At 41.2% G+C, this 18,690-nt stretch overlaps 1 protein-coding gene across 1 annotated transcript in view; it reads right to left on the bottom strand.

The window, feature by feature from the left end:
• Window positions 1–18,453, bottom strand: part of LOC129099604 (voltage-gated potassium channel subunit beta-2-like) — a 57,718-nt gene extending 39,265 nt beyond the window's left edge. The window contains exons 1-2 of the mRNA XM_054608900.1: window positions 18,119–18,453; window positions 9,769–9,812 (exon numbers count right to left, since the gene is read on the bottom strand). Coding sequence (XP_054464875.1) covers window positions 9,769–9,812; window positions 18,119–18,453 — 379 coding nt within the window. The remainder of the gene's footprint in view (window positions 1–9,768; window positions 9,813–18,118) is intronic.
• Window positions 18,454–18,690: the final 237 nt, after the last annotated feature.

Raw genomic sequence — 18,690 nt, 5'->3', positions numbered from 1 at the left:
GTAACTATTGTTATTGGAGTGTAATGGTACTGGTATTCTGTTGGTGGCACCCTAGTTATGTCAGCTGTAGCATGCTATTTGGTTTATCCAGATAACAAGATTAATCAAGTTGTATGCTCTCACTGTTTAAATGTAGCTGGGTATATACCTGTTAAACACTTAAATTCAACATCACACGAATGTGTTGATTAACAAAGGGCAAGTCCTTCTCCCGACAGCGTTCAGGCACCCTCCCACTGCAGATTCACACTGAGCCAAATTAACTTATTCTATAGGGTTTCAATAAAAAGTATGGCCTAAGAGCAAATGTTTTGAATTTCTTAAATGGAAAAAAAAAACATCACTATTGTATCAACAACCATGGCCATCCCAAAACCGAGGTACATACTAAACAGTGAATTTTGTTTGTACCATTACGGCCCAATTTTTTCATTTTAGAAATATTTAAATAGTTTGTAAAATTAGTCTTTTCTTTTGTCATCTAATGCTTCTAAAGCCACTGTACTACCTACTTAGCAGCAAACAGCAGACAGACACATACTAGCTGGTGAAAATTTTGGAGCATTTAGCACCTAAATAGTAAGATATTTCCCTCAGGAGTTGGTAGAGGACCAATATTTACATATTACTATTATAGTATCTACTATTACATTGAGACACAAACACGACACAAATGTAATCATAATGTTATATATATAAAGTGTCAAGTGTTTCCACTTCCCTCAAATGGAAACAATATATGAGATTAATCAATTACAATTGAATAAAAGAGGAACAACACACAGCATAGCTAAAAAAACAAACGCAACATAAAACAAGAAACATTAAAAGAAAACATAACATAACGTCAAAGCTGTTCTTTCAGTTGCACCGGTAGACCACAAGGTTGCAGAAGAGCACCATTTTTCACTACTTCACAAGCTGATCTTCTTACCTGCAAGGATTTCTGAAACTGTGATTGGCTGATTATTATTCATATTTCATGACAATTTCCCAAATTTAACATTAACCAACCCATCAATCTATCAAATATGATAATGAATAATAAAAAAACATACATAAACATATGTATGACATACTAATTGATATAATTAATTATTAAAGGACAGGGCAAGACCACAACTCTGCGATATACATATGTCTCGACACTTTCCCCACTGAACAAGGACAAAAGGAATCCATCCTTATAACATTAAATCTGAAAGAACTCATTAAGTTCTTGATAACACATGGATTTGGTCTCAGTGGGGCTCTGCTATGGTCACCACGAAGCAGCAGGCAAATTTAATTCACCAACAGGGTGGTTATTTCGCACACTCTCTCGGCTGAGGTCTGTACAAGCAGTGAAGCTTTCCTGGAAGACAATGCCTTTACTTATGATCACTCCAGAAGCTCAAAGGGGACCCTTCACCAAAGCAGTGAGCACCAAAGGCAGTGAGCACTGCGAGGAGGTCTTCTGAAACTCTACAAGAACTCTGCAAGAATCATGAGAGGTGGTCAAACAAATTGACACAAATGCAAAGGACAGGGAATCTAGCCTTCTTTTCTTACACTAGCATTGGAACCCTGACAACTTAGCCTTGTAAAAGGCAATGCTGTATGTAGCTCTCGTCTAGAGGGTCTGCAAGACCTGTACAGACAGTCCCAACATCCTTAGCTTTTCCCTTTTAGGAGCCAAGCCTGGAGAGGATGGCCAAGAGTAGGAAACCCGCTTGCTGCACCCACCCTCCTGAACCTACTCTCCGACCTGGGGGATGGCTCAAGGTTTGGCTGCCATCATCTGAGTAATTTCTGCATACCTTTACGCCAAGTGGTATAGCAGCTTCCTTGCCATGGCATGTATGCAAATGGTCCACACCAAGGAGTGGATTGTCCTGCTGTGCCAAGGAGATACGTCAGTCGGCAAGCGGACCCACTTCTTCTTTACCAATCCTGGTCTAAATCTGCTTCACTACATCAGGGTGAAGCCCCCACTCGTCTGATAGGGGTCCTTCTTAGGACATGAGGTTGAAACTCCTGTTCTCCAGGCCCAGAATGTGGTGAGACTCAGAGACAACAGGTGCTCTGAGACCCACAACCAAAGGCACTCCGCAATCCCAAAAAGAGCAGCGGACCGAACTCCGCCCTGCATGTTGATACAGGCGACCATTGTGCGGTTGTCGGCCCCCACCATCACTTGCTTCACCAGTTGTCTGAAGTGCTGGAGAACCATGAACATTGCCTGTAGCTCAGGAAGGTTGATATGTTGGTCCTCCATCAGGGGCCACAAACCACCAACTGCTCTCCCAAGGCTGGTCACCACCCACACCCCATCAGGGAAACATCCATGAACACGATGAAATAGAAGGTCCCTCGTCCCAGTAGAGTTCCTTTCAACAAGGGCTGTTGGGACCCCCAGTAGCGTAGACTGTTCTCTACAGAGGGGGGAATGTTAGCTGTGTTGTGCTGGAGCCGCTGGCAAACCACCTCTGCAGGCACCGCATAACAGCGTCAGCCACAGCGGCACCACCGGAAGGGCAGCCGCCTTGAACCCCAGCACCTGAATGACGATCAACAATCTCATGGTCTGATCCCACTGCAATTTGCCAACTGACTGTTGCAAGGCCGTTTGTTCTGACAAAGGGACCCTGTGACTGCATGCATCAAGCACAACCCCAGATACTCCACCTGTTGGTGTGCCAAGTGGCAGCTCTTCTTCCAGTTGATGGCAAACCCCAGCTTGGTTAGATGTAAAATCAATTGGGATTGGCCATGAAAATGAGTTTGTTGAGATAAAAGAAGACCCCCGTGCCAAGGTTGCGCTACGGCTGCAGCGCTGTGTCCCCACATCTGCTGAAGTGCGGGGGCCAGGGAATAGCCAAACGGCAGCCTGTTGTGTTTATAGGCTATGTCCTTGAACGGAAAACATAATAATTTCCTTTGGTCCGAGCTACCTTGATACAAAATGATGTATCATTTAAGTTGATTGTGGTGAACCAATCAAGCAGCTGAACCTGTTCTGGTAACTGCTTGATGGTTGGCTTACAGAACGTCTTCTGGGCTACGCATTGGTTTAGGACGGGGAAACCTAAAATGGGTCTGAACTCTCATCTTCTTAGGAACCTGGAAGTATGCAGAATAAAACCCTTTCCTTCTGTCTTGAATGGGGGCCTGGATCTCTGCTGGGAGAGCTTATATGATTAATAAGGGGATTTAGTATGATCAAAGAGCTGATTTATGCATTTATGTATTGTGAATTAATATGAAGTGATTTACTAAATATTATGTGACCTACTGTGTACAAGAGTGAAGTAACAACTGTTGAGTGTGTCCTAATATGTCCGGCTGTGTACAAGAGGGAAGTAACAACTGTTGAGTGTGTCATATGACCTGACATGGCCTGAAATGACCTGCTGTGTACAAGAGTGAAGTAATCCAGTTCCTTAAAACTAAATTGACACAACGCCGAATTGTACCCTCGAGATGGGCACACTTCATTAAAGTGATTTACTAACGGATGAGGGATGGAACGTCGACAGAAAACCAAAAACAGAACGAGAAAAGACGGCCAAAATGATGAGGAATCACATGCTAACGACGCTGCAACCAACATTAGCACTACTGAAGCCGGTCATACTGGCTATGATGCTAGCTCAATACTGTCCGAAACAAAGGATTCCTTCGTCATGCTTGCTGTCTTAATCAGGGGAATTCAAGAAGGGAACAAGACTCTCTCCCAGAAAATCGATTCGAAATCTGCCGAACTTCAAACCTCCATCGACGGAGTGAAAGCTACATTGGACGGCTTGCTATCGAGGGTAGAAGAGGCCGAACAACGCATCGGTGACACGGAGGACACCGTTAATGGGCTTCAAAAACTAACTAAGCAACTGCAGAAAGATAATGAATTTCTCCTAAATAAAATGGACCAACTGGAGAATCACAGCAAGCGGAATAATGTACATGTGGTGGGACTAAAGGAAGACATCGAGGGCCGGGACACTGTTCTTCACTGAATGGTTACCCAAAGTCCTGGGTCCTCGAACGCACCCACAGGACCATGAACCCCAAGCCCACACCCAATGAGCCCTCGAGACCTATAGTGATCCGCCTGCTTCGACTTCGGGACAGAGAAAATATCTTACGGCTGGCCAAAGCTAAAGGGAATATCACTGTTGACAGGAAGAAAGTCAGCTTTTTTCCCGACATGAGCCCAGAACTAGCCAGACGCTGCAAACAGCTTATCCCATCATTAAAAGCTATAAAAGAGAGGAACATCACCTGTTTTCTCATTTATCCTGCACGATTGAAGGTTCAGTGTGAAGATGGACGGATTCGGCTATTTGACACCGCTGCAGACACACTGAAATTCCTTGACGAAATGGACTGGCGTTGAATGAACAGACACCGTTCATGGGGATGATGCTACATCGGCTAAATTAACTGCATTGGTGTTAAAACCTATCCAGGTTTAGTTACTTATAATGCGCTTCAGACGCTCATTTGTGCCCACTGCCATCAGACTGTACAACAACAGCGGAGACCACAGTCTGTCATCATGCTGACCAGCCCCCCCCCCCATGTGGATATACTGTACATTTTTTATTTGTATTCTTATTTTTTTTTTATTCTATTTTTTTTTTTTTTATTGTATAATATGTGTATTTATTATCTGTTTCTGTGTAGTTGAGCTGCTGCAACACCGAATTTCCCCATGGGGATCAATAAAGGAATAATAATAATAATAATAATAATAATAATAATAATAATAATAATAATAATAATCAGGTAGGTTTGTTTTGGTGCAAGGTCAAATTTACTCGGAAAATTGGACTTTAATTAATATTTATGCACCAAATTTTGATGACCATCTATTTATCCAAAATGTTTTTCTCCAGATCACTCAAGCATCAGGGTGGCTTTTGATGGGAGGGGATTTTAATTTTTGTTTGGATACAGTGCTTGATAGATCCTCCGACAAACCCACCCCTCTTACCAATCTTACTTAAATTTGATTGATGCTTGGAGACAAATGCACCCACAAGACAGGAACTATTCATTTTACTCACACCCACATGACACGCATACCCATATAGATCATTTTTTGATATCCGCTCAATTAATTCACAGTGTTGGATACTGAATATCTCCCAAGATCACTAAGTGATCATTCGCCTTTGGTCCTATCCGTGTCCATCTCTGAAAAAGTGACTAGAACATACAGATGGAGACTTAATCCCACCCTTTTAAAACAGCCTAAATTCTGTACATTAGAGAGCAAATTAACTGCTTCACCTTAACAAACAAAGTCTCTGCTCCTAGCAGTTTTATTTTTAGGGATGCACTGAAGGCCTATCTGAGAGGAAAAATCATCTCCTACACAAAAGGTTTGCAGAAAAACACAGAGCCAAACTAAATATTCTTGAATCTGAAATTTGCACGCTTGAGAAAACATATCAAAGAGCTCCAACTAAAGACTTTGGTTAATCTTAAATTAAAATATAATATTATGAATACATACCAAGCAGAGAGAACAATCATCAGGTCGAAACAAAGACACTGTGAACTTGGAGAGAAAGCGCAGAAAGTATTGGCATAGCAACTTAAAGCTGAGGAAAGCAGGCAAACAATTAATGCCATATAGACACCCTCTAATGAGATATCTAATAATCCCATCGAAATTAATGAAACCTTTCAAAAGTACTATATGGACCTTTATACTTCACAATCAAATGGGGATCTATCAAAAATTGACAAATTTCTTGCCTCAGTTAACTTACCATGCTTGTCACATGAAGACAGGGACCGTCTGGAAGACTGCTTCTCTATCTCTGAGTTGACAGAAGCTATCAAATCTTTACCTACCAATAAGTCTCCGGGGGATGATGGCTTTCCCTCCGAATTTGATAAAGAATTTAAAGATGTTCTTGTATCACACCTAATGGACGTACTTGAACAAGCTAGGAAGGACAAATGTTTTCCAGACTCTTTTGCCCAAACTATTATTACGACTATTTACAAAGAGGGGAAAGACCCTCTAAAATATGCCTCTTATAGACCAATCTCTCTCCTTAACATAGATTATAAATTGGTTACTAAAATGATATCTAAAAGGTTAGAGATATGTCTCCCTCTACTGGTCAATCCAGATCAAACAGGCTTTATAATTAATAGACTGTTATCTAATAATTTAAGGCGGCAGTGTGGCAGTCACACTTGACGCTGAGAAGGCCTTTGACAGGGTCGAATGGCCATATTTATTTTGTGTTTTGGATAAATTTGGTTTTGGCGCTGCGTTTACTGATCTGATAAAATCACTCTACAAGTCCCCCAAAGCAAGGATTATTACTAATGGGATTACATCAAACTCTTTTCGTCTCTATAGGGGCAACAGGCAGGGATGTCCAGTTGTTCCCGCCCTTTTTGTTCTCTCCATTGAACCATTGGCCGAGGCCATTAGAGGGAACCCTAATATAGCTGGCTTTGAGGTTGAACCTGACAAGCATAAAATATCACTTTTTGCAGATGACATCATACTTTATCTAACTAACCCCGAAACCTCTCTTTCCCATCTTCAGATTCTATTAAAATCATATGGATCCTTTTCTGGATATAAGGTCAACCTTGATAAAAGTGAAATTCTGCCACTGTATGTATTCAACTACAATATCGTCAAACATAAATTCCCTTTCAAGTGATCTCCTATGGGTCTCAAACATCTGGGTATTTTCGTTGAAAATAATCTAAAAAACCAGGCGAGTTTCCTCGACCACAAGTCTCCAGGTATCCTGTTACGGGCTTGGAGATTCGGACCCTTTAAACGGAGAGCTGGTTTGGTATATAGTCCTGTATTGGGGCTTATCGCCGGGATCTAGCAGAGGTAATCTCTCTCCCATATGAACAGAGGAGGTAAGCTGCAGATCTTGATTTAAGAATCTAGTCTCTACCTAGTCACTATCCTGTTAACATGCAGTTGCAGTGCCACTTCCCCTAAAACTGTTTAAGCTTGGATGATTTTATTGGTCCCATTAATTGCTCCCAAAAGGTTTGAATAATGCCTCACAGGTCTGCAGGAGATGGCATCTCTATGTAAAGGGGTTCCATTATTACATCATTGACAGTAAAAGTCTAATCCTGTAGACACCAAACAGGTGGGAGAGGGATCTTAACTCCAGGCTGGTACCCGGTTTTTCAAGTCTTTGTGCTTTTGTGCTTGCTTGTTTGCTGCTCTTCTATAATTGCTGCATGTGGAGGTGTGATGTGGTGACTGTGTGCATTGTCAACCTGGTCTGTCTTGTGGGGTTTTGTCGGCCCCCCACATGTCTGGCTCCTTTGGATTCTGAGGTTTTTTATGATGGATCTATAGGATGTATCTTTTCTCTAGCATTAGTGGCAAGTTGGCATTAACATCTCTATTTTTTAAAGTAACTAGTGTTAATAAAATGTCAGTGACCAATATAGCCACCCTTCTTTTCAATAACAGTCATAAGCCTTCCATTCATGGAGTCTCAGTTTCTTGATCTGTTGACGATCAATTTTTTGTGCAGCAGCAACCACAGCCTCCCAGACACTGTTCAGAGAGGTGTACTGTTTTCCTTCACTTTAAATCTCCCATTTAAGAAGGGCCCACAAGTTCTCAATAGGGTTTAGGTCAGGTGAGGAAGGGGGCCATGTCATTATTCTTTCATCTTTACGGCCTTTACTGGCTAGCCACGCAGTGGAGTACTTCGATGCATGCGATGGAGCATTGTCCTGCATAAAAATCATGGTCTTCTTGAAAGATGCAGACTATTTCCTGTACCACTGCTTGAAGAAAGTGTCTTCTAAAAACTGACAGTAGGTTTGGGAGTTGATTTTGAGTCCATCTTCAACCCGAAAAGGTCCAACTAGCTCATCTTTAATAATACCAGCCCATACCAGTACCCCACGTCCACTTTGCTGGCGTCTGAGTCGAAGTGGAGCTCTGTGCCCGTTACTGATCCAGCCACGGGCCCATCCATCTGGTCCGTCAAGAGTCACTCTCATCTCATCAGTCCATAAAACCTTTGAAAAATCTGTCTTCAGAAATTTCTTGGCCCAGTCATTACGTACTTCTGGGCACTCCAGGTAGGTTGCAGTTCTGGAATATGACAGCACTGGAGGATAATGGGTTCCTGTCATGTTGACTATTTGCAACAAAACGTTTGATGGTTCTGTGATCACGCCCCAATATCTTAGCAATTTCAAGATTGCTGCATCCCTCTGAAAGACTTTTTTACAATTTTTGACTTTTCAGAGTCAGTTAAATCTCTTTTTTGGCCCATTTTGCCTGAGGAAAAGAAGCTCCCTAATAATTATGCACACCTTGATATAGGGTGTTGATCTCCTTAGGCCACACCCTCCCTCATTACACAAATACACATCACCTGATATGCTTAAATCCAATAGGCATTCAAGTTTATACAGCTTGGAGTTGGAAAATATGCATAAAAATGATGATATGGTCAACATATTCGCTTGCCTAATAATTGTGCACACAGGCCAAACCAAAGTCACACTGTCATACTGTACCCTATAATAATAATAATAATAATAATACAATAGGACTGGAATAAAATAACTGCAATATAGATTCTCTCAAAGTTCCTTCCAAACAGCCATATTATAGCTCAGTAGATCATACTAAGCCTGTAGTAATAGAGGAGTAATTACTTTGTCTGTATATTCAATATTTTTTAGTTATTGTGGATTTGATTTTATTGAATTAGTTTTTACTTATTGAATAATTCTTTCCTGTTTAGTACTTTTATTACTTATTTATAATACAGTTTTTTTTACAATGTCTCTATGCTGCTGTAATCCTGTAATTTCCCCGCTGCGGGACTAATAAAGGATTATCTTATTTTATCTTAATAATAAAGTACCCAGTGGTAAAATAAAAAACTACTGGGTACCTACAGTATAAGTTCTTTGTAAGATGTGACTTGTTACTCCCTTATTCCATATCTTCACTTCTTCTCTATAATTACCCCGGTGCAGGGTGTGAACAGATAAAAAACATCATTGTGTTTCTGATCATTTCTCCCATTAATGTTTTCTTGCTGGTAGTGGTAATAAATAGCCTGTGGACTCTCAAGTGGTTTCACCTTACTTGGGTAGTCCAAATGAATATCTTCAGATGCTTGCTGGTCATGCTAGTTATAATCAACTTCATGTTAAAGTCTGTGGTAAAAGCTAAGGTGTAAGAATGCAATGTATAAATGGGGTAATTGTCCATTTATGGTTTGTTTTATAAGCACCTTAATGGTGAGTTACTAATTAAACTTGTCACTCCACAGTGAGGGAATTTAAAAAAAAGTTTACTCAACCAGTGTATGAACATGTAAGTTAAAGCTTCCGTTGAACATTTGTAGACACTGTTGAACATTACTAGAGCATTAGAATGTTGAACAATGATTACTAAAATAGTTTACTAAATGTTTGTAGAACATTTTTAATGCATAGGCTGAGTGAGTAGTTCAACTAAAATATTGGGAGAACCTGTAGTTGTTTAACAACTCGATAGGTAAGCTGTAAAACATCTAAAAATAAGTAAACAGTTGAATTTTTGAATCTCGACTAATAAACTGTTGAAATGTTACAAATAATCTATAAAAGTTTTTGTAAACGAACTATCCAAATTAGTATTACTAACAGCATTTTGATCCTCGATATGTCCTATACACATGGCAGAATAACAATAAAGTTGACTTTGACGTTGATAGTCTAATTGTCATTGTAGATGGGCATGCATGTTTATGTCACACTCACCTAATCCAAGACAGGACACCCTCAGTCCCGATTTGCCTAGATTTCTGTTGACAAAAAGAATAACCATTGAGAACAGCAAATCATTAAGCATCAGATTATCAATATATTCAATTTTAAATCAAGTGCAGTAAAGGGGAAATCTTGTTTGATTTTCTGCTGTTGTTTTTCATATAGGCTACATTCAGCAAATGGCTCTATGGTAATTGTACTTGTATAGCGCTTTTCTAGTCTTACGACCACTCGAAGGGCTTTTACACTACATGTCATCATTCACCCATTCACACCCATTCATCCACAACAGTGAGGTGTTGACATTTTCAACACCTCACTGGAGACATGCCACATCCCAGCCTGGTTCAAGGCCTTCACCATCATCCCTATACCCCAAAAAACAACAAACACAGGACTTAATGGCTACAGGCCCGTCGCCCTGACCTCTGTGATCATTAAGTCTTTTGAGCGCCTTGTCCTGTCACACCTCAAAACCCTCACCGATCCACTCCTGGACCGCCTGCAGTTCGCTCACAGAGCCAACAGCAACATGGCCTTTTATTTCATCCTCCAGCGTCTGGAATCCTCAGGAACCTACGCCAGGATCCTGTTTGTGAATCAACAAACAGAGATCCCTCCTCGCTCCTCGCTCCTCAGAGCCGAAATAAGAGCTTTGGGACGGCCGTCAATATGGCAGCACAGAAAGACTTCCGGTTCAAGCGAGGATCGAGGAGATGACAAATAAGAGAGTTGGGATGTACCCTCAGTCTCCGGAGCATCAGTACCAGTTCCCCTCAAATCTGCGTTCTTTCCCCTCTGCTATTCTCCCTGTACACCAACAGCTGCACCTCCAGACACTAGTCTGTCAAGCTCCGGATGACACCACCCTCATTTGACTCATCTCTGGTGGGGATGAGTCCACCTAGAGGTGGGAGATTGACCATCTGGTGACCTGGTGCGGATTGAACAATTTAGAGTTCAACGCTCTTAAGACAGTGGAGATGGTTGTGGATTACCAGAAGAACACATCCCCACCTGCCCCTATCATCCTGTGGGACTCCCTCGTCGACGCCGTGGACTCCTTCTGCTAACCCGGCTCGACCATAACCCAGAACCTCAAGTGGGAGCTGAACATCAGCTCCATCATTAAAAAGGCTCAGCAGAGGATGTACATCCTGCGGCAGCTGAAGAAGTCCAGCCTGCCAAAGACAATGCTGGTGCACTTCCCTCTGGCAGGAGGCTGCGGTCCATCACGACCAAGACCTCACACCATAAAAACAAGGACAATCTCTTACAGTTTACATTTCTTTCTTGACACTTTACTAATATAATATACCTGTTTTAACATACTCTTATTTAATTTAATAATAATAATAATAATAATAATAATAATAATATATAAAGTAAAAGATAAAAATAGATCAAATAAATAAATAAAAATAGTAACAGAATAACATGTTTGTACAGAGCACAGTCCATGAAATGTCAGCATATGAATAAAACTGAAAAACATATTACATTTAGAAAAAACAATAATTAAATAAATGAATAAAAATGTATATACATAAAAGTGATTAAGTACATAAAAGATCATCTGAAGGATAGTTTTGGGACTATGTGGAGGGCACCTAAGCGCTGTTATGAAAGAAAGGCTTGGCGAAATAGATGTGTTTTTAGATGATTCTTGAAAGTGTCAACTGAGGCTGCCTCTCTAATGTTTTGGGGTAGGCTGTTCCACAGTTTGGGAGCCTAAGTGAAAGAGGCTGCATCCTCAATTTTCTTTTTCGAGAGGCTTTGAGGAGCTAGGAAACCAGCAGTGGAGGATCTAAGTGTTCGTGTAGGAACATAGAGCAACAGGGAGTCGTGATGTAGGCTGGTCCTAAGCCATTTGGAGCTTTGTACACAATTAAGAGGATTTTAAAATCAATTCTGGCAGCTATAGGCAGCCAGTGCAGTGCAGCGCAGCCAAGACTGGAGTGATGCGTTCTCTTTTTTGTTCTTGTTAGCAGTCTGGCAGCAGAATTTGGGATGAGTTGTAGCCTATCAATATTTTTTATAGGAAGACCAGTAAAAAGTGCATTGCAGTAGTCTAGTCTGCTTGATATGAAGGCGTGCATTCATTTTTCTGCATCTTGCTGGGTCAGTAAAGGTCGCACTTTCCCAATGTGTCTGAGATGGAAGAATGACACTTTGGTCACTTTTTTAATATGGGGCAGAAAACTTAAGTCAGAGTCTAAGATAACCCCCAGACTTGTTATTTCTGGTTTGATTAGATGAGTTAGATGACCAAGTTTCTCCAGTAAAACATCCCTATTGGATTTTGGGCCAACTAAAAGAATTTCTGTCTAGTCATTATTTAATTTAAGAAAGTTATTGTTCACCCAGGTGTTAATTTCTGATAGGCAGGCAGTTACGGGGCTTAAGGCATCTTTGTTATTTGGCTCAACAGATACAATTGTGTATCATCAACGTAGCTATGGAAGCTAACATTATGTTCCCTGATGATATCACCCAGTGGGAGCATGTAAAGTGAGAACAAGAGAGGGGCAAGGCAGCTCCTTTGTGCAACACCGGAAGTTATGTCATGTTAATGACACATTCCCCAAAACGAACATAAAATTGTTTTCCTGTGATGTATGTTCGGAGCCAGTTTAGAGCACAGTTCGTTAGGCCAACCCGGTTCTCAAGCTGGTTTAAAGTAATTTCATGGTCTACCGTGTCAAATGGTGTCAAAGAGAAACCAGAACTGAGACCTTACCTGCATCAGTACTAAGTCTCAGATTACTGACTATTTTTGTGAGTGCAGTCTCTGTGCTCTGGTTAGCTCGAAAACTTGATTGATATTTTTCTAGGATGTTGTTATCGTTTAAAAAATTATTTATCTGGTGGAAAACAACTCTTGAGTATCTTGCTTAAAAATGAAAGGTTTGATATGGGCCTATAATTACTCAAGGTTTCACAGTCTAAATTTGACTTCTTCAGTAGTGGTTTAACAACAGCGGTTTTGAAGGCCTCAGGGCAGACTCCAATTTCAAGGGATGCGTTAATAATTTTCTGGATTGGGTTTGAGATGCTATTGAAAACTTTCTGGAAGAATCGAGAAGGAATGGGGTCAAGACACCAGGACGATGGTTTGCTCAGATTAACGATTTTACAGAGTTCTGGGATTGAGATGCTGGTGAATTTACTCATGGTTGCCTTTGATGAGGTTGAATACCTGATTTGTCTGCAGGTTTCGCAATGCTAGCTCTGATATTAGTGATTTTGTTGTTGAAAAAAATAGCAAATTCTTCACATTTGAGGGCTTGGCTTAGAAAGTAATTTGCACGCGCGGGATTCAGCAGTCTGTCAATGGTAGAAAACAATGTTCTTGAGTTCTTTTTATTTTCTGTTATTATCTTAGAAAAATAAGCCCTTCTTGCGGACTGTATGGTGTTATTGTAGGTTACTATGTGTTCTTTGTAGATGCTATGGTGGACCTCCAGTCCTGATTTCGTCCATTTCCTTTCTGCTGCTCTGCATAGTCTCTTGAGCTCATGGATAGTGTTGTCTATCCAAGGAGATGTTTTAATGCATGCTTTCCTTTTAGTCTTCAGTTGGGCAACTTTGTTCAGTGTGTTAGTCAGGTGGTTAATGAAAGGAGTGACCATTTCATCTAGTGAGCAGGTTGTACCCAAGGGATCGGAGAAAATCATGAGCTCAGAGAATTTATCTTGAGCTGCAGCATCTAACAGTCGTTTCTGGACCAGACGCTCATCTGTGGTCCTAGCTATATGTGCAACACTGTCAAAAAATATACAGTAATGATCAGAGACGGGGATATGAGTTACTGAAACATTATCAACAGCTAGGCCTTTTGACATGACCAAATCGAGGATGTTGCCATTCTGATGGGTGGCCTCTGTTACATATTGGGTAACTTCAAGGCTTTCAAGTAGGTTCATAAAATCCATGGGTTTAGGGTCATGTATGTTATTAATATGAATATTAAAATCTCCATTTAAAATTATTCTGTCATATTTGGTGATTATAAGAGCAGCCAGCTGACTGAATTCTGGAAGAAATAAGGATAGCTGTTTTGGGGGCCTATAAATTGTTAAGATGAGTACTGCTTGCTCCTTGAGAACAAGGGCAAGATATTGAAAGGATGAAAAATTGCCAAGGTCCACCTTTGTGCAGTTAAAATATTTGGAGTAGATTGTAGCGAATCCGCCCCCTCTCTTTTCCTGCCTCACCGACTGATAGTAGTTTTAATCCGGTGGACTTTGCTGTTTACATCTAGCCATGTTTCAGTTAAGAGCATACAATCTAGTTTATGATTAATAATAAGATCATTAATAAAGAATGGTTTATTTTCTGGAGATCTTACATTTAACAGGGCTAGTTTTATAGAGTTAGTTTTAGGGTCTAAGGTAGATGGTTGCTGGCAGGGAATCAATATCACATTTGAATGGGTTGCTGTGCAGGTAGATAGCACTCTGTTATGTCTTTCCCTGATCACGACATTTATGGGCAAGATTGCAGGACTGTATTCATCTGATATTGGGAGCGCACTGGGGTTTAGCACTAAATTGCCATAGGAAGTATTTGGGCAGCAGGGTGAGCTAGTAGTATGAACTGGAGGTGAAGAGGTCACTAAGGATGAGGGAGAGCAATTAGGGACCGGTGTGTAGTCCAAAAATGTTGGGGAGCTATTGTCGGGCAGTCAGCAAGGTTTGACTGTAGCGACTGAATAAAAGATGTTTGCTGAAAGTGCCCTTGTGCCATGGAAGCTCGGGTGGATGCCATCTCTGCTATAGAAGGAGGCTCTTCCCCAGAAAATATTAAAATTTTCGATAAAAAACAGATCGTGTGATGGACAGACTGACTTCAGCCATGTGTGAAGAGAGAGCAGCCAGCTAAATCGTCTGAAGCATCGGCCTAGCGTGGGGATAGGCCCTGAAATGAACACAGGCTTTCCACAGTTTGAGTTTGTTGAAAAGACGGATAAAATCTTGTTTTAAAATTTCAGATTGCTGCATGGTGGTGTAATTTGTGCCAACATGGATGATTACATTGTGGAGGTTGGGGTGTTTGCTGAGAAGACAAGGAATCTGCTGCATGACATCTAAAATGTTGGCTCCTGGTAGGCAATAGGTGACTGCAGATTTAGATCTGATGTGTCTGACGACGGAATCCCCAACAATCAGAGACGTAGTCTGGCGTGCCAGGGATTTAGTCCGCCGTGTAGTCAGAGATGCAGTCCGCCGTGCCTGCTTGTGATGAGAAGATGTGGTTGCAGTTTGCGGGGCGTCCGCCAGCTGGCTCTGAGGGAACCTGCTTTTATCGGTGGCCGGTGTGGTTGACCATGTAGCCGTGTGGCGCCGCTGGAGCTGGGGGACCTGTTGTGCTTTGAGATGATGGCTGTGAGAAGTTGTGGCGGTGGCAATCCCGTGTCAGCGGGGGAAAGTCCTACTCATCCAGGATGCTGTACCGGTTTGTGAGCTGAAAATCACGTGCTATTTCTGCCAACTACGGCCCAGGGCGCCTGACCAGGAGTGGAGCTAGTCAATGTCTTTGGTTTAGCACCCTGCTGTAGCCAGAGGTCCTCCAAATGTTTGGCGATCGGAATGGTCGAGTCCAGCTCGGGTTCAGCTGAGGCAGTAGCAGCGGCACCCACTGTAACCAGGGAATCAAGGAACCGTTCTTCTTCCCTGATTTGGTACAGAGTTGAGATACGTCCTTATACGTATTTGTTTACTTGTTTACCATATTTTATTGTATATTTTCATATTTCTATTTTTAAATTATGTCTTTATTATTTCACTGTGTTTGTTATTTACTGTATGCACCAATTAATCACCTAGCCAAATTCCTAGTATGTGTAACGCACTTGGCATTAAACAGCTTCTGATTCTGATTGTGACTACCTGCCCATCAGGACTAGCTATGTTCATACCAATTCGTACACCGCTGGTACAGCCTGCAGGAGTAATTTTGGGTTAAGTTTCTTGTCCAAGGACACATCGACATGGACTAGCGGAGCCTGGGATCGAACTGCCGATCTTTTGATTGAAGGACAACCCTGCTCTACCAGTGAGCTCACAGTCTATACCCCCTACCGCTGTCTCCTGCTGAGTAGTCAAATTAAATGTTCCAGCCATAATATCATAATTGGTTGGGATTTTAATACATCTGCTATTGATCATCAAACACAAGTGGCAATTTAAGAAAATCCCCACTCCACCAAACATTCTCCCAATTTGACCTCTTTTTATATCAGTAACTCCTAACCAATGTTACAGAACATGAAATGGCACATCCTGCTGAACATTGCATGCATACATGCACACATGCTCATCTATATACACCAAAAAATAGGCAAACATGGTCCAGTTTGAAAAATACAGAAGTTTCCCTTTAACTGTACTAACAAGCTATAAGACGGCGAAGAGCATAGTCAACACTATACCTGCTAGACAACTGCATGTTAACATTGTTATTGTGAGCATATTAGGTAATAACACGTTCATTTAGTATATCACCTTTCAAAGAGCAAGATTCACAAAGTGCTTTACAAGATAAGAAAATATTTTCAGGAAAATAAAACCATGAAATAGAAAAATCAATTAAAAAAATTGCACAGGTGACCCAGCCATTCAATCACAGTGGAGGAGGGGTGGGACAAATACCACAGATGAACTCTTTGAACTAGCTCCATCAACTACAGCTTTTGAACAAAATAATTGTAGCCTAATTAACCAGATGTTTCCTTGCCCACCAAATCTCATGAACACACAGAGACTGACGGGTTAGTCCTCTCTCTCATACATGTTTCAGCCTTCAATTCATCCAGAACAAGTACTTTATCTTTTGCCAACATTTTCACTTAATGTATTTTATATCATAGCAACCATACGCAACCAAAGTTCCCAACTGAAAGAACACAATTTAGGAGATAAATGGCAGCTTAGATATAGGCCTATAGTTTTTGAGAAGGGATGGACCATGTTCAGTTTTTTTCTAGACTTACTGAAACACTTCAAATAAGCTGGGACACAAACCCATCTCATCTCTTTATAATATAAACTAGGTATGGAAAAATAGAGCCATGTAGATTTTTAAACATAAAAATATGTTTAAATATAATATCAACATGGCTTGAGTAAGGTTTCATATTCCCCACCAGATCAATTAGATCTTGCAGGGAAATAGGAGAGGAGCAGAAACGGCAATTGTTGGCCAAGTTGTAAATGCAGAAAAGGGCTTATCATGATGAACTTTTAGATTGCATATTCAGCACTAAAGAGGAAGTTGGGATCAGGTGTCTGATGCTGTGCTTGTCGCTGTGCAAGCAGACAAAATGGTAGATAGATAGATAGATAGATAGATAGATAGATAGATAGATAGATAGATAGATAGATAGATAGATAGATAGATAGATAGATAGATAGATCACAAAAATGAGAAGTAACTTTTTTGTAAGGTTTTACAAGAAGCATTGTATGAGGATACCCTGCCTAAATACATACATATTCATCTTACCTGTATATCATGCCAGTGGAATAAGCCATGCTGTCCCTGAGTGAAACATGGTTCATTTTAAGGAAATCCTCCAGATTTTTTAGTTGAGCAGCTGCACGAACCTCTCTTAGCCGCTGAAACTCTGCTAACTGGCTACTGCGCTGCTGCTTTTCTTCCTGCTCCAGTGCTTGCTCTGACAAGAAACAGCTCAGGCCACTGTGCACACTCTCACTCATGGATGACAGGGACAGCATCTTGCCTCCAGACCCACTATTCCCACTGCTGATGCTACTGCTTCGACATATGCCACTGCTGTCCTTCCCGGGTGGCCCTCCACTGTTTTTTTCTAGACTTACTGAAACACTTCAAATAAGCTGGGACACAAACCCATCTCATCTCTTTATAATATAAACTAGGTATGGAAAAATAGAGCCATGTAGATTTTTAAACATAAAAATATGTTTAAATATAATATCAACATGGCTTGAGTAAGGTTTCATATTCCCCACCAGATCAATTAGATCTTGCAGGGAAATAGGAGAGGAGCAGAAACGGCAATTGTTGGCCAAGTTGTAAATGCAGAAAAGGGCTTATCATGATGAACTTTTAGATTGCATATTCAGCACTAAAGAGGAAGTTGGGATCAGGTGTCTGATGCTGTGCTTGTCGCTGTGCAAGCAGACAAAATGGTAGATAGATAGATAGATAGATAGATAGATAGATAGATAGATAGATAGATAGATAGATAGATAGATAGATAGATAGATCACAAAAATGAGAAGTAACTTTTTTGTAAGGTTTTACAAGAAGCATTGTATGAGGATACCCTGCCTAAATACATACATATTCATCTTACCTGTATATCATGCCAGTGGAATAAGCCATGCTGTCCCTGAGTGAAACATGGTTCATTTTAAGGAAATCCTCCAGATTTTTTAGTTGAGCAGCTGCACGAACCTCTCTTAGCCGCTGAAACTCTGCTAACTGGCTACTGCGCTGCTGCTTTTCTTCCTGCTCCAGTGCTTGCTCTGACAAGAAACAGCTCAGGCCACTGTGCACACTCTCACTCATGGATGACAGGGACAGCATCTTGCCTCCAGACCCACTATTCCCACTGCTGATGCTACTGCTTCGACATATGCCACTGCTGTCCTTCCCGGGTGGCCCTCCACTGCCCCCAGGCTTGGGCATCTAGAAGTTGATGACAAAACACAATTTGGTGTCAAAATCAAACAGGAGTGTGATAAAGCCATAACAATAAATACCACCTGTTTCCCTGCTGATCTGAGTAGGTCGGTCAATCATCAGGACAATCCACTCATCTCAACCCTTTCCATTGCCATGTGCAATATGGCTTGTAATCACACCTGTGTTTCATGGTGTCTGCTCTGCCTCTGCTGTCTGCATTATTCAAATGCAAACACTGGG

The sequence above is a fragment of the Anoplopoma fimbria genome, chromosome 12, assembly GCF_027596085.1.
Source record: "Anoplopoma fimbria isolate UVic2021 breed Golden Eagle Sablefish chromosome 12, Afim_UVic_2022, whole genome shotgun sequence".
Lineage (NCBI taxonomy): Eukaryota > Metazoa > Chordata > Actinopteri > Perciformes > Anoplopomatidae > Anoplopoma > Anoplopoma fimbria.
The sequence above is the reverse complement of the archived record's forward strand: the minus strand, read 5'-3'. Positions and strand labels throughout refer to the sequence as shown.